The 16,569-nt window shown below is 50.8% G+C and overlaps 2 protein-coding genes across 4 annotated transcripts in view; one reads left to right on the forward strand and one right to left on the reverse strand.

The window, feature by feature from the left end:
* ELOVL4 (ELOVL fatty acid elongase 4) overlaps positions 1-7,854 on the reverse strand; it is a 99,782-nt gene extending 91,928 nt beyond the window's left edge. Inside the window, exon 1 of the mRNA XM_063916875.1 lies at positions 7,770-7,854. Coding sequence (XP_063772945.1) covers positions 7,770-7,842 — 73 coding nt within the window. The 5' untranslated portion in view covers positions 7,843-7,854. The remainder of the gene's footprint in view (positions 1-7,769) is intronic.
* Positions 7,855-7,931: 77 nt separating this feature from the next.
* TTK (TTK protein kinase) overlaps positions 7,932-16,569 on the forward strand; it is a 429,767-nt gene continuing 421,129 nt past the window's right edge. For all 3 annotated transcript variants that reach the window (XR_010176004.1, XM_063916870.1, XM_063916871.1), the window contains exon 1: positions 7,932-8,173. Coding sequence is in view for 2 of the 3 variants with exons in the window: in XM_063916870.1 (XP_063772940.1) it covers positions 7,932-8,173 (242 nt within the window). In the remaining variant the exon portion in view is untranslated. The remainder of the gene's footprint in view (positions 8,174-16,569) is intronic.

Genomic DNA, 16,569 nt, shown 5'->3' on the forward strand with positions numbered 1-16,569 from the left:
CTGAAAATAACAAATTCTAAGACTATAACTTTCTAAGAGCTCAGGAGAGCCCCTAGTGTGCATCCAACCTCGGCCGGGCACGAAATCTAACTGAGGCTTGGAGGAGGGTCATAGTGGGAGGAGCCAGTGCACACCAGGTAGTCTAAGATCTTTCTAGAGTGCCCAGCCTCCTTCGGAGCCCGCTATTCCCCATGGTCCTTACGGAGTTCCCAGCATCCACTAGGACGTTAGAGAAAAAATGTTTTGTTCCACTCTAAACAGATTAAGAGTGGAACAAAACATCTCCCAGCTTAATCAGGAGGAACTATTTTACTTGTATGTTTTTATGGATTATTTCTTACGGATGAATAAATTGTTTTTATGAACTTTTGGTCACGTCTGCCTGCTTGAAAATACGTGGATGAAAGAAACCTTTCTGTGCATATAGGGCCTTTAAGCCCAGGTGAGTGTCATTTCATATGTGCTTATGAGTGGCTATTGGTGGAAATTTAATTACGACCAATCAAAGAAACCTTTACGTGAACGCATCTCACTGAGCTATGGTGAGTTCAAAGGTTCCCACACAGTGATTACAGTACAGTGTTCACTGGTTGATTGATTTTATTCTTCCACCCGTATCAATAATATACAGGTCATCAGGAACTTTTGGGATCATCTAGCAGCGCTCAAGGATCGCTCTCCATTGTTTTGTATATATGTTTCCAACGAGTTTGGTGCTCTTGTGAGTGGATCTGAGCAGCAGCTAGAAGGGCGCAAGTCACCACATTTTTCTATAAGTTTCCACCTCAAAACTAGACACAGAAGAAATGTAAAGTGGCATTCCCATTAACTTGTTCCATTTTCACTTGTCTGCTACTTCCCCTTACAGTAAAGGTGGGTACACACTAGAGCAACAGGGATTCGTTCCGACGACAGAACGAATCCCCGCCAGCCCTAGATTATATGTACATACTGGGGCGATGCTAATGAAGGTCGAAACAAACATGTTCCATTCTCCGTTAGCATAATACAGGGCGCTAGCGAGAACGCTTAGCTTTATGTGCAGCACATAGAACCAAGCGTCCATCACTAACATCCGTGGGAAAGTGCAATCATGCATACACACTGAGCGATGTAGGCAAAATGTCGTTACAAAATGGCATTTTGTGCCGACATCGCTCTAGTGTGTACCCAGCTTTAGCCTAAAGCCGTATAGACACATGGTACGATTCTACCTAATGATATGGACTATATAGTCTAGTGCATATCGTACCGTGTGTATAGAAGCAACAATGAACAATGCACGCTCCTGCATATCGTCATCGCTGGGAAAAATAGACTGTGCATGCAGTATATTTTGACTTAGTGCACATCGTTTATTTATGTACGGTACTAACGATCCAAGCCAACGATAATGATTATACCCCCCAGAAGTCCCACCCACCATCCCTGACATTCCAGACCACTGTTTAGCCAAAATCATTCAGTGTGTATAATGTAGATTGTTGGTTCCAGACTCCAGGAGCTGCAAGGGAAAATCGTTAAGCTAAAATCATTCGTAGCCAGAATCGCACAGTGTGTAGGCCCCTATACTCTGAAATTGTTTCCAGCGCCTCTTCTGTTTGCCCAGTACAGCACCAGGTTTTCATGTCCACCTTGTGGCTGGCCGACTACAATAAAATTTCCTGACACTACAAGTGCAAAATAAAAGGCAAAATTTATTAGTATTCCAAAAGAAGCAGCTAAACAAAAATGAAGCCTGTTCTTCAGTACATTATGTAGAAAGGTGCAGCGACTTACTACATTTCCTTTTGTAGGCATAAGTTTCCATAAAGAGTAACAAGCACCCTACAGAAAATAAGAATTTACTTACCGATAATTCTATTTCTCGGAGTCCGTAGTGGATGCTGGGGTTCCTGAAAGGACCATGGGGAATAGCGGCTCCGCAGGAGACAGGGCACAAAAAGTAAAGCTTTAGGATCAGGTGGTGTGCACTGGCTCCTCCCCCTATGACCCTCCTCCAAGCCAGTTAGGTACTGTGCCCGGACGAGCGTACACAATAAGGGAGGAATTATGAATCCCGGGTAAGACTCATACCAGCCACACCAATCACACCGTACAACTTGTGATCTAAACCCAGTTAACAGTATGATAACAGCGGAGCCTCTGAAAAGATGGCTCACAACAATAATAACCCGATTTTTGTAACTATGTACAAGTATTGCAGATAATCCGCACTTGGGATGGGCGCCCAGCATCCACTACGGACTCCGAGAAATAGAATTATCGGTAAGTAAATTCTTATTTTCTCTATCGTCCTAGTGGATGCTGGGGTTCCTGAAAGGACCATGGGGATTATACCAAAGCTCCCAAACGGGCGGGAGAGTGCGGATGACTCTGCAGCACCGAATGAGAGAACTCCAGGTCCTCTTTTGCCAGGATATCAAATTTGTAGAATTTTACAAACGTGTTCTCCCCTGACCACGTAGCTGCTCGGCAGAGTTGTAATGCCGAGACCTCTCGGGCAGCCGCCCAAGATGAGCCCACCTTCCTTGTGGAATGGGCCTTAACCGATTTAGACTGTGGCAGGCCTGCCTCAGAATGTGCAAGTTGAATTGTGTTACAAATCCAACGAGCAATCGCCTGCTTAGAAGCAGGCGCACCCAACTTGTTGGGTGCATACAGTATAAACAGCGAGTCAGATTTTCTGACTCCAGCTGTCCTGGAACATATTTTCAGGGCCCTGACAACTCCTAGCAACTTGGAGTCCTCCAAGTCCCTAGTAGGTGCAAGGCACCACAATAAGCTGGTTCAGGTGAAACACTGACACCACCTTAGGGAGAGAACTGGGGACGAGTCCGCAGCTCTGCCCTGTCCGAATGGACAAACAGATATGGGCTTTTTTGAGAAAAAACCACCAATTTGACACTCGCCTGGTCCAGGCCAGGGCCAAGAGCATGGTCACTTTTTATGTGAGATGCTTCAAATCCACATATTTGACTGGTTTTAAACCAATGTGATTTGAGGAATCCCAGAACTACGTTGAGATCCCACAGTGCCACTGGAGGCACAAAAAAGGGGTTTGTATATGCAATACTCCCTTGACAAACTTCTGGACTTCAGGAACTGAAGCCAATTCTTTCTGGAAGAAAATTTACAGGGCCGAATTTGAACCTTAATGGACCCCAATTTGAGGCCCATAGACACTCCTGTTTGCAGGAAATGCAGGAAACGACCGAGTTGAAATTTCTTTGTGGGGCCTTCCTGGCCTCACACCACGCAACATATTTTCGCCACACGTGGTGATAATGTTGTGCGGTCACCTCCTTTCTGGCTTTGACCAGGGTAGGAATGACCTCTTCCGGAATGCCTTTTTTCCCTTAGGATCCGGCTTTCCATCGCCATGCCGACAAACGCAGCTGCGGTAAGTCTTGGAACAGACATGGTACTTGCTGAAGCAAGTCCCTTCTTAGCGGCAGAGGCCATAAGACCTCTGTAAGCATCTCTTGAAGTTCCGGGTACCAAGTCCTTCTTGGCCAATCCGGAGCCATGAGTATAGTTCTTACTCCTCTACGTCTTATAATTCTCAGCACCTTAGGTATGAGAAGCAGAGGAGGGAACACATACACCGACTGGTACACCCACGGTGTTACCAGAACGTCCACATCTATTGCCTGAGGGTCTCTTGACCTGGCGCAATACCTGTCCCGTTTTTTGTTCAGACGGGACGCCATCATGTCCACCTTTGGTATTTCCCAACGGTTTACAATCATGTGGAAAAAACTTCTCAATGAAGTTTCCACTCTCCCGGGTGGAGGTCGTGCTGAGGAAGTCTGCTTCCCAGTTTCCATTCCCGGGATGAAAAACTGCTGACAGTGTTATCACATGATTTTCCGCCCAGCGAAAAGTCCTTGCAGTTTCTGCCATTGCCCTCCTGCTTCTTGTGTCGCCCTGTCTGTTTACGTGGGCGACTGCCGTGATGTTTTTCCCACTGGATCAATACCGGCTGACCTTGAAGCAGAGGTCTTGCTAAGCTTAGAGCATTATAAATTTACCCTTAGCTCCAGTATATTTATGTGGAGAAAAGTCTCCATACTTGATCACACTCCCTGGAAATTTTTTCCTTGTGTGACTGCTCCCCAGCCTCTCAGGCTGGGCTCCGTGGTTACCAGCATCCAATCCTGAATGCCGAATCTGCTGCCCTCTAGAAGATGAGCACTCTATAACCACCACAGGAGAGACACCCTTGTCCTTGGATATTGGGTTATCCGCTGATGCATCTGAAGATGCGATCCGGACCATTTGTCCAGCAGATCCCACTGAAAAGTTCTTACGTGAAATCTGCCGAATGGAATTGCTTCGTAGGAAGCCACCATTTTTACCAGGACCCTTGTGCAATGATGCACTGTTTTTAGGAGGTTCCTGACTTGCTCGGATAACTCCCTGGCTTTCTCTTCCGGGAGAAACACCTTTTTTCTGGACTGTGTCCAGAATCATCCCTAGGCACAGCAGACGTGTCGTCGGGATCAGCTGCGATTTTGGAATATTTAGAATCCACCCGTGCTGATTGTAGCAGTATCCGAGATAGTGCTACTCCGACCTCCAACTGTTCCCTGGACTATGCCCCTATCAGGAGATCGTCCAAGTAAGGGATAATTAAGACGCCTTTTCTTCGAAGAAGAATCATCAATTCGGCCATTACCTTGGTAAAGACCCCAGGGTGCCGTGGACAATCCAAACGGCAGCGTCTGAAACTGATAGTGACAGTTCTGCACCACGAACCTGAGGTACCCTTAGTGAGAAGGGCAAATTTGGGACATAGAGGTAAGCATCCCTGATGTCCCGGGACACTATATAGTCCCCTTATTCCTGGTTCGTTATCACTGCTCTGAGTGACTTCATCTTAATTTGAACCTTTGTAAGTGTTCAAAAACAAATTTTTAGAATAAGTCTCACCTAGCCTTCTGGCTTCAGTACCACAATATAGTGTGGAATAATACCCCTTTTCTGTAGTAGGAGGGGTAATTTAATTATCACCTGCTGGGAATACAGCTTGTGAATTTTTTCCCATACTACCTCCTTGTCGGAGGGAGACTTGGTAAAGCAGACTTCAGGAGCCTGCGAAGGGGAAACGTCTCGACATTCCCATCTGTACCCCCGGGATACTACTTGTAGGATCCAGGGGTCCTGTACGGTCTCAGCGCCATGCTGAGAACTTGTCAGACGCGGTGGAACGCTTCTGTTCCTGGGAATGGGCTGCCTGCTGCAGTCTTCTTCCCTTTCCTCTATCCCTGGGCAGATATGATCTTATAGGGACGAGAGGACTGAGGCTGAAAAGACGGTGTCTTTTTCTGCAGAGATGTGACTTAGGGTAAAAAACGGTGGATTTTCCAGCAGTTGCCGTGACCACCAGGTCCGATGGACCGACCCCAAACAAGTCCTCTTCCTGTATACGGCCATACTGTGCCGTTTGGAATCTGCATCACCTGACCACTGTCGTGTCCATAACATCTTCTGGCAGTTATGGACATCGCGTTTATTCATGATGCCAGAGTGCAAATATCCCTCTGTGCATCTCGCATATATAGAAATGCTCTATAGTCAATAAAATACTGTCCCTGTCAAGGGTATCAATATTTTTAGTCAGGGAATCCGACCAAGCCACCCTAGCTCTGCACATCCAGGCTGAGGCGATCGCTGGCCGCAGTATAACACCAGTATGTGTGTATATACTTTTTATTATATTTTCCAGCCTTGTCAGCTGGTCCTTGAGGACGGCCCTATCTATAGACGGTACCGCCACTTGTTTTGATAAGCGTGTGAGCGCCTTATCCACCTTAAAGGGTGTTTCCCTACGCGCCCTAACTTCTGGCGGGAAAGGGTATACCGCCCATAATTTTCTATCGGGGGGAACCCACGCATCATCACACACTTTATTTAATTTATCTGATTCAGGAAAAACTATGGTAGTTTTTTCACATCCCACATAATACCCTCTTTTGTGGTACTTGTAGTATCAGAAATACGTAACACCTCCTTCATTGCCTTTAACGTGTGGCCCTAATAAGGAATACGTTTGTTTATTCACCGTCGACACTGGATTCAGTGTCCCTGTCTGTGTCTGTGTCGACCGACTAAAGTAAACGGGCGTTTTAAAACCCTTGACGGTGTTTTTGAGACGTCTGGACCGTACTAATTGTTTGTCGGCCGTCTCATGTCGTCAACCGACCTTGCAGCGTGTTGACATTATCACGTAATTTCCTAAATAAGCCATCCATTCCGGTGTCGACTCCCTAGAGAGTGACATCACCATTACAGGCAATTGCTCCGCCTCCTCACCAACATCGTCCTCCTACCTGTCGACACACACGTACCGACACACAGCACACACACAGGGAATGCTCTGATAGAGGACAGGACCCACTAGCCCTTTGGAGAGACAGAGGGAGAGTTTGCCAGCACACACCAAAAACGCTATAATTATATAGGGACAACCTTATATAAGTGTTTTCCCTTATAGCATCTTAATATATATATAAGCATATCGCCAAATTAGTGCCCCCCCTCTCTGTTTTAACCCTGTTTCTGTAGTGCAGTGCAGGGGAGAGCCTGGGAGCCTTCCCTCCAGCCTTTCTGTGAGGGAAAATGGCGCTGTGTGCTGAGGAGATAGGCCCCGCCCCTTTTTCGGCGGCCTCGTCTCCCGCTCTTAACGGATTCTGGCAGGGGTTAAATATCTCCATATAGCCTCCGGAGGCTATATGTGAGGTATTTTTAGCCAAAATAGGTATTCATTTGCCTCCCAGGGCGCCCCCCTCCCAGCGCCCTGCACCCTCAGTGACTGCCGTGTGAAGTGTGCTGAGAGGAAAATGGCGCACAGCTGCAGTGCTGTGCGCTACCTTAAGAAGACTGAGGAGTCTTCTGCCGCCGATTCTGGACCTCTTCTTACTTCAGCATCTGCAAGGGGGCCGGCGGCAAGGCTCCGGTGACCATCCAGGCTGTACCTGTGATCGTCCCTCTGGAGCTGATGTCCAGTAGCCAAGAAGCCAATCCATCCTGCACGCAGGTGAGTTCACTTCTTCTCCCCTAAGTCCCTCGTTGCAGTGATCCTGTTGCCAGCAGGACTCACTGTAAAATAAAAAACCTAAGCTAAACTTTCCTAAGCAGCTCTTTAGGAGAGCCACCTAGATTGCACCCTTCTCGGCCGGGCACAAAAATCTAACTGGCTTGGAGGAGGGTCATAGGGGGAGGAGCCAGTGCACACCACCTGATCCTAAAGCTTTACTTTTTGTGCCCTGTCTCCTGCGGAGCCGCTATTCCCCATGGTCCTTTCAGGAACCCCAGCATCCACTAGGACGATAGAGAAACTGACAGATATTAGTGAATAGTGTGAGAAGAATATGCTGTAAGTGAAACATGTGTAGATAATAATGTTTTTTAATCTGAGGTGACACCAATGGATGTAGGGTGACGTGCTCATATGCCTGACCCACAGGATCCCCGCATTACATGAAGAGCACAGAGGGAAGGCTGTACAGACAATGCATGGCAATGGGGACCTGAGCGGACCACCCTCACCCCCGTGTACCTGCTCGGACAGGCTGCCGGTGGGGATGGGGGTACTGCGTGGTACGGGAGGGCGGCTGCCTGGCATAAGACAGATGGCGGCGGGGATGAGCCCCCTGGGGTTACTGTCTGGTACTGGAGGGCGGCTGCGGGGCACAGGACAGATGGCGGTGGGATGGGTGTATGTTGGGGATGGGCCCTTCCAGGCCCCGCGCACTCTACCTTACCTGCGATACTCAAGCCCCAGTTGTACAGGCGCAGCGCGCTGCTCATCAGCTCGGGCACAGCACTCAGCACCATCTTTCCTCCCCTAACCGGCAACACCGACCAGATCAGTCCAGAAATCCAGTACAGAAGCTCGGGGTCAGCGAGAGGCGGCAGAACAGGACATGCCGTGTACGAGCAGCTGCAGCCGGGTAATAACACCGAGGATGATGATGGCGGATGAGAAAAACTGCGCCACCTCTCAGCCAACTGACAGCTCGGCGCGCACACGTGACGCGGTTGCCGTGGTTACAGCTGCATCCAAAGTACCGACCTCCCTACAATGCTGGAGCCAATCATCACCAGGAGGAGTGGCCAGTATGCCAATGATCCTGAAGCGGTTAAGCGACGATCCCCCAGAGAGAGCGTACGTTTCGTGTGTACGGCCGGGCTGACGCGCTGGTAGCGGCACTAGTGCAGCAGCGGTCACATGATCAGCGGAAAGGGATAAGCGCAGCCAGAGTGGTGCTGCAGCTGCTGTGGGTGTTACATGATATGTAAAGCAGTGACGTGCCGCGAGGTCTGTGGCCTTGGAGGTAGTGGACGATTCACTAGCGCCCCCCCCCCCCCAGTGTTTTTTTTTTTTTTTTCTTTTAAAGGGGTTCCCCATAGTTGCCAAAAAGCAGTACCAGGCTGAATCATCCAGGGGGAGTACTGTCATAGCAGGGGAGATACTCGCCTCGGTGTGGGGTCCCTCTGCTATCACGTTAAACTCCACCCAAACCAGTCAGCCCAGGACTGGAATTCCTCGGAAAGTGGGACCCCAGAAAAATTGAATGGGGTCCCCCGTCCCCCTCCCGAGCAGCAGCCAGCACTGGGCTGCTATGCCCCGCACACCTGGTGGCGGTGGGTGCAGGGTTCATGCCATGCTAATATTGTTCTTTACAGACGGCCTACATGTCCCAGCAAGCCGGCCCCAGCATGCCGACACTTGGAGAACCACAAGTGCCAGCATGCCCAGACATAAAGTGCCCACTGGCACCTGTAGTCCTCCTGTAAAGAAAATATTAAAATAAATACACAACACATTTAAAAAAAAAAAGAAAAAGTTTATTGTACAGGGTCTTCACCTGGGGCGGTGGCCTTTGCTAGCTCTTTTGCATGGCCGCTGCCTCCCCGGGACTTCTGAAGTCTTCTCTCTTCACCTGGGGGGCCGCCGCCTCCACAGGGCTTCCGAGTGTCTTCTCTCTTCACCTGGGGGGCCGCCACCTCCCCATCGGCTCCCCAGCGTCTTCTTTCTTCACCTGGGTGGACGGCGGCCTTTGGGCAGCTCTTTTGCATGGCCGCCACCCAGAGGCGTATTTAGGGTAGGGCAAGTGGGGCACGTGCCCATGGCTCCTTGGCAGGCCCAGTAGAGGGGGGCGCCGCCGCCGGCCAGGGCATCATGCCCCACTCGCCCCCGTCAACCCGAAATGTGAGGGGAGGAGAGCGCACCGTCTCTCCCTCCCCTCACCGCCGCTGAAAGCCCTAGCATGGCAGCGCTGCTGTGTCCGGTCTCCGGCGTTAGCCAATCAGAGCTTGCGGACCGGCTCGTGATTGGCTGCCGGTCCGCGAGCTCTGATTGGCTAGCGAACCGGCGCCAGACAGCCGCCGGAGACCTGGAGCGGTGAGGGGAAGGAGAGGCGCTGCGCTCTCCTCCCCTCTCCTCACATATCAACAACAAGCGGTGAGTGACCGGGGGGGGGGGGGGGGCGGCGGCACAGTGGGGCATGTATCTGGCACTAAATGGGGCATGTAACTGGCACTGAGTGGGGCACGTAACTATGTAACTGGCACTGAGTGGGGCCTGGCACTGTGGGGCATGTAACTGGCACTGTGGGGCAATGTAACTGGCACTGTGGGGCATGTATCCGGCACTGTGGGGCATGTATCCGGCACTGTGGGGCAATGTAACTGGCACTGTGGGGCAATGTAACTGGCACAGTGGGGCATGTATCTGGCACTGTGGGGCAATGTAACTGGCACTGTGGGGCAATGTAACTGGCACTGTGGGCATGTATCTGGCACTGAGTGGGGCATGTATCTGGCACAGTGGGGCATGTATCTGGCACTGAGTGGGGCATGTAACTGGCACTGAGTGGGGCATGTAACTGGCACTGAGTGGGGCCTGGCACTGTGGGGCATGTAACTGTCACTGTGGGGCATGTAGCTGGCACTGTGGGGCAATGTAACTGGCACTGTGGGGCATGTATCTGGCACTGTGGGGCATGTATCTGGCACTGTGGGGCAATGTAACTGACACTGTGAGGCAATGTAACTGACACTGTGGGGCAATGTATGTGGCACTGTGGGGCAATGTATCTGGCACTGTGGGGCATGTATCCGGCTCTGTGGGGCGTAACTGGCACTGTGGGGCAATGTAACTGGCACAGTGGGGCATGTATCTGGCACTGTGGGGCAATGTAACTGGCAATGTAACTGGCACTGTGGGGCATTTATCTGGCACTGAGTGGGGCATGTATCTGGCACTGTGGGGCAATGTATCTGGCACTGTGGGGCAATGTATTTGGCACTGTGGGGCATGTATCCGGCACTGTGGGGCATTGTATCTGGCACTGTGGGGCAATGTAACTGGCACTGTGGGCCATTTTCAGTGGCCACACCCCTTCTGGAGTGTGGCCACGCCCATTTTTCCAGCGCGCGCGCGCGAACACATGCTTCTTCTTTTTCTCTGACGTCCTAGTGGATGCTGGGGACTCCGTAAGGACCATGGGGAATAGCGGCTCCGCAGGAGTCTGGGCACAAAAGTAAAGCTTTAGGACTACCTGGTGTGCACTGGCTCCTCCCCCTATGACCCTCCTCCAAGCCTCAGTTAGATTTTTGTGCCCGAACGAGAAGGGTGCACACTAGGTGGCTCTCCTGAGCTGCTTAGTGAAAAGTTTAGTTTTAGGTTTTTTATTTTCAGTGAGACCTGCTGGCAACAGGCTCACTGCATCGAGGGACTAAGGGGAGAAGAAGCGAACTCACCTGCTTGCAGAGTGGATTGGGCTTCTTAGGCTACTGGACACCATTAGCTCCAGAGGGATCGAACACAGGCCCAGCCATGGAGTCCGGTCCCAGAGCCGCGCCGCCGGCCCCCTTACAGAGCCAGAAGCAAGAAGAGGTCCGGAAAATCGGCGGCAGACGACATCCTGTCTTCACCAAGGTAGCGCACAGCACTGCAGCTGTGCGCCATTGCTCCTCAGCACACTTCACACTTCGGTCACTGAGGGTGCAGGGCGCTAGGGGGGGGCGCCCTGAGCAGCAATAAAAACACCTTGGCTGGCGAAAATACATCACATATAGCCCCCAGGGCTATATGGATGAATTTTAACCCCTGCCAGAATACACAGAAAAACGGGAGATAAGGCCGCCGAGAAGGGGGCGGAGCCTATCTCCTCAGCACACTGGCGCCATTTTCCCTCACAGCTCCGTTGGAGGGAAGCTCCCTGGCTCTCCCCTGCAGTCACTACACTACAGAAAGGGTTAAAAAAGAGAGGGGGGCACTAATTAGGCGCAGTATTAAAAATACAGCAGCTATAAGGGGAAAAACACTTATATAAGGTTATCCCTGTATATATATAGCGCTCTGGTGTGTGCTGGCAAACTCTCCCTCTGTCTCCCCAAAGGGCTAGTGGGGTCCTGTCCTCTATCAGAGCATTCCCTGTGTGTGTGCTGTGTGTCGGTACGTTTGTGTCGACATGTATGAGGAGGAAAATGATGTGGAGACGGAGCAAATTGCCTGTAATAGTGATGTCACCCCCTAGGGGGTCGACACCTGAGTGGATGAACTGTTGGAAGGAATTACGTGACAGTGTCAGCTCTGTATAAAAGACAGTGGTTGACATGAGACAGCCGGCTACTCAGCTTGTGCCTGTCCAGACGTCTCATAGGCCGTCAGGGGCTCTAAAGCGCCCGTTACCTCAGATGGCAGATACAGACGCCGACACGGATACTGACTCCAGTGTCGACGGTGAAGAGACAAATGTGACTTCCAGTAGGGCCACACGTTACATGATTGAGGCAATGAAAAATGTTTTACACATTTCTGATAATACGAGTACCACCAAAAAGGGGTATTATGTTCGGTGAGGAAAAACTACCTGTAGTTTTCCTGAATCTGAGAAATTAAATGAGGTGTGTGATGATGCGTGGGTTTCCCCCGATAACAACTGATAATTTCTAAAATGTTATTGGCATTATATCCTTTCCCGCCAGAGGTTAGGGTGCGTTGGGAAACACCCCCTAGGGTGGATAAAGCGCTCACACGCTTGTAAGAACAAGGGCTCTACCCTCTCCTGAGATGGCCGCCCTTAAGGATCCTGCTGATAGAAAGCAGGAGGGCATCCTAAAATGTATTTACACACATACTGGTGTTATACTGCGACCAGCAATCGCCTCAGCCTGGATGTGCAGTGCTGGGTTGGCGTGGTCGGATTCCCTGACTGAAAATTGTCACGATCCGGGTATCTGGACGCCATTTCTTACCTATCAGATGCCTCCTAAGGCTGGCTCAGCGCTCCAGGACCGGATCCCATCTGTCATCCTGATGTGCACATTCCCGCATCCTCTCCTGTCTCTCTGGACGCAGTCACAGTAACGCCTTATACATCTGGCATGGCGTCTCCCGCGGCCTCCGCCGCCGTCCCTGAGCTTCTGCATTCAGAGTGGCGATTACGCCAGCCGCGGCCTCCGCTGTGTCCGCGTGGTCGGATGTGCATCTGTCAGCCTGGCGTCTCCTGTCTCTGGTGGCCGGCGCCGCCATTGCTGTTTTCCAGACCACATGGATTGCAATCCAAACTTCCCTCCAAGTGTCTGCATGGGCGCAGCCATCTTGGATTCTGTCAGCTGATCATTCCTACCAATCCGTTGTCAGTATTATTAATTTGCATAATTGCCTAGCCAATGCCTTCCTTGCTGCAGGTATAAATAGGTTGTGCCTGAGCAAGGAAGGCGTCAGTGCTTTGGTTGTCAAACCTAGTTCCAGTTTGTCTCTTTCCTGTGATTGTCTTCCAGGTTCCAGCTCCTGTCTCCAGACTTCTGCTATAGAGACCCGCACCAGCATTCCATCTGCGGTGTAGCCTGACTCTCCGATCCATTCTGGACTCACCTGTTTCCAGCTTCAACAATCACCTGCTTCCAGCCCAGCTTCCAGCAGTGTACAGCTTCTCTTAAAGGGCCGGTGTACCAGCATTCCATCTGCGGTGTAGCCTGACTCTCCGATCCATTCTGGACTCACCTGTTTCCAGCTACAACAATCACCTGCTTCCAGCCCAGCTTCCAGCAGTGTACAGCTTCTCTTAAAGGGCCGGTGTCCTTTCTGCAGTTTACCTCTCTCCACCGGTATTATTATTTCTCCGTTCTCAAATTCTACATTTCATCCATATTGCATCGCTCTCAAGCCTCATTTATTATTTAACTGGTTCCAGCCAGTATCCACTCTGTGCCAACACCTGTCTGGTTCTAACCAGTACCCACAGCAGCATTTTATCTTCAGCAGTCCAGCTTTCCCTGGAACACCAGCTGGTACGACCCTGGGCTTTCTGCATTGCTACAGTTGAGCCTGGTAAGGACTTTCCAACTTGCAGATAATAAGAACTGTCTCATACCACCAGAGCTCTGTGGCCCCTGCCACCCTGTAGTACCCAGGAACTGTATTATTATTTCTCTGCTGATTTTTATGTTTCTTTACTGCTACTGTGATGCATGGAGTTTGTCATAAATAAACATCATTGACTTTTATTCCTGGTTGTCGTGGTCACGCCTTCGGGCAATTCTTCTATATGTCTAGGGGTCTGATACAACCTGCCAGGTTCCATTACACCTCAGCCCCTACAACTGAGGCTGCCTCCCGTCAGCTCAGGCCCTCAGTTGTGACAAAAATATTGATACCCTAGATAGGGACAGTATATTATTGCCTACAGAGCATTTAAAAGATGCATTTCTATATATGCGTGATGCACAGCGGAATATTTGCCGACTGGCATCAAGTGTAAGTGCGTTGTCCATTTCTGCCAGAAGAGGGTTATGGACACGACAGTGGTCAGGTGATGCGGATTCCGGCCCTCATTCCGAGTTGATCGGTCGCAAGGCGAATTTAGCAGAGTTACACACGCTAAGCCGCCGCCTACTGGGAGTGAATCTTAGCTTCTTAAAATTGCGACCGATGTATTCGCAATATTGCGATTACTAACTACTTAGCAGTTTCAGAGTAGCTCCAGACTTACTCTGCCTGTGCGATCAGTTCAGTGCTTGTCGTTCCTGGTTGACGTCACAAACACACCCAGCGTTCGCCCAGGCACTCCCACCGTTTCCCCGGCCACTCCTGCGTTTTTTCCGGAAACGGTAGCGGTTTCAGCCACACGCCCCTGAAACGCCGTGTTTCCGCCCAGTAACACCCATTTCCTGTCAATCACATTACGATCGCCGGAGCGAAGAAAAAGCCGTGAGTAAAAATACTTTCTTCATAGTAAAGTTACTTGGCGCAGTCGCAGTGCGAACATTGCGCATGCGTACTAAGCGGATTTTCACTGCGATGCGATGAAAAATACAGAGCGAACAACTCGGAATGAGGGCCTCCAAACGGCATTTGGAAGTATTGCCTTATAAAGGGGAGGAGTTATTTGGGGTCGGTCTTTCAGACCTGGTGGCCACGGCAACAGCTGGGAAATCCACGTTTGTACCCCAGGTCGCCTCTCAACATAAGAAGATTCCGTATTATCAGGCGCAGTCCTTTCGTTCCCAGAAGGGCAAGCGGGCAAAAGGTTCCTCATTTCTGCCCCGTGACAGAGGGAGAGGAAAAAGGCTGCAGAAATCAGCCAGTTCCCAGGAACAGAAGCCCTCTCCCGCCTCTGCCAAGCCCTCAGCATGACGCTGGGGCTTTACAAGCAGACTCAGGCACGGTGGGGGCCCGTCTCAATGAATTTCAGCGCGCAGTGGGCTCACTCGCAAGTAGACCCCTGGATCCTTCAGGTGATATCTCAGGGGTACAAATTGGAATCCGAGACGTCTCCCCCTCGCCGTTTTCCTAAAGTCGGCTTTACCGACGTCTCCCTCTGACAGGGAGGCAGTTTTGGAAGCCATTCACAAGCTGTATTCCCAGCAGGTGATAATCAAGGTACCCCTCCTGCAACAGGGAACGGGGTATTATTCCACACTGTTGTGGTACCGAAGCCGGACGGCTCGGTGAGACCGATTCTAAATCTAAAATCTTTGAACACTTACATACGGAGGTTCAAATTCAAGATGGAGTCACTCAGAGCAGTGATTGCGAACCTGGAAGAAGGGGACTACATGATGTCTCGGGACATCAAGGATGCTTACCTTCATGTCCCAATTTACCCTTCTCACCAAGGGTACCTCAGGTTTGTGGTACAGAACTGTCACTATCAGTTTCAGACGCTGCCGTTTGGATGGTCCACGGCACCCCGGGTCTTTACCAAGGTAACGGCCGAAATGATGATACTCCTTCGAAGGAAGGGAGTTTTAGTTATCCCTTACTTGGACGATCTCCTGATAAGGGTAAGATCCAGAGAACAGTTGGAGGTCGGTGTAGCACTATCTCAGGTAGTGTTGCGGCAGCATGGTTGGATTCTCAATATTCCAAAATCGCAGCTGGTTCCGACGACTCGTCTTCTGTTCCTAGGGATGATCCTGGACACAGTCCAGAAAAAGGTGTTTCTCCCGGAGGAGAAAGCCAGGGAGTTATCCGAGCTAGTCAGGCACCTCCTAAAACCGAGCCAAGTCTCAGTGCATCAATGCACAAGGGTTCTGGGAAAAATGGTGGCTTCCTACGAAGCAATCCCATTCGGCAGATTCCACGCAAGAACTTTCCAGTGGGACCTGCTGGACAAATGGTCCGGGTCGCATCTTCAGATGCATCAGCGGATAACCCTGTCACCAAGGACAAGGGTGTCCCTCCTGTGGTGGTTGCAGAGTGCTCATCTTCTAGAGGGCCGCAGATTCGGCATTCAGGACTGGGTCCTGGTGACCACGGATGCCAGCCTGCGAGGCTGGGGAGCAGTCACACAGGGAAGGAATTTCCAGGGCTTATGGTCAAGCCTGGAGACATCACTTCACATAAATATCCTGAAGCTAAGGGCCATTTACAATGCTCTAGGCTTAGCAAGACCTCTGCTTCAAGGTCAGCCGGTGTTGATCCAGTCGGACAACATCACGGCAGTCACCCACGTAAACAGACAGGGTGGCACAAGAAGCAGGAGGGCAATGGCAGAAGCTGCAAGGATTCTTCGCTGGGCGGAAAATCATGTGATAGCACTGTCAGCAGTGTTCATTCCGGGAATGGATAACTGGGAAGCAGACTTCCTCAGCAGACGCTCTGGTAACACCGTGGGTGTACCGGTCAGTGTATGTGTTCCATCCTCTGCCTCTCATACACAAGGTACTGAGAATTATAAGATGGAGAGGAGTAAGCACTATATTCGTGGCTCCGGATTGGACAAGAAGGACTTGGTAACCGGAACTTCAAGAGATGCTCACGGAGGATCCGTGGCCTCTACCTCTAAGAAGGGACCTGCTCCAGCAAGGACCCTGTCTGTTCCAAGACTTACCGAGGCTGCGTTTGACGGCATAGCGGTTGAACGCCGGATCCTGAAGGAAAAAGGCATTCCGGATGAAGTCATCCCTATCCTGATCAAAGCCAGGAAGGATGTAACCGCAAAACATTATCACCGCATTTGGCGAAAATATGTTGCGTGGTGCGAGGCCAGTAAGGCCCGACGGAGGAATTTCAACTGGGTCGATTCCTACATTTCCTGCAAACAG

This window comes from Pseudophryne corroboree, chromosome 4 (genome assembly GCF_028390025.1).
Source record: "Pseudophryne corroboree isolate aPseCor3 chromosome 4, aPseCor3.hap2, whole genome shotgun sequence".
In the NCBI taxonomy this organism is placed as follows: domain Eukaryota; kingdom Metazoa; phylum Chordata; class Amphibia; order Anura; family Myobatrachidae; genus Pseudophryne; species Pseudophryne corroboree.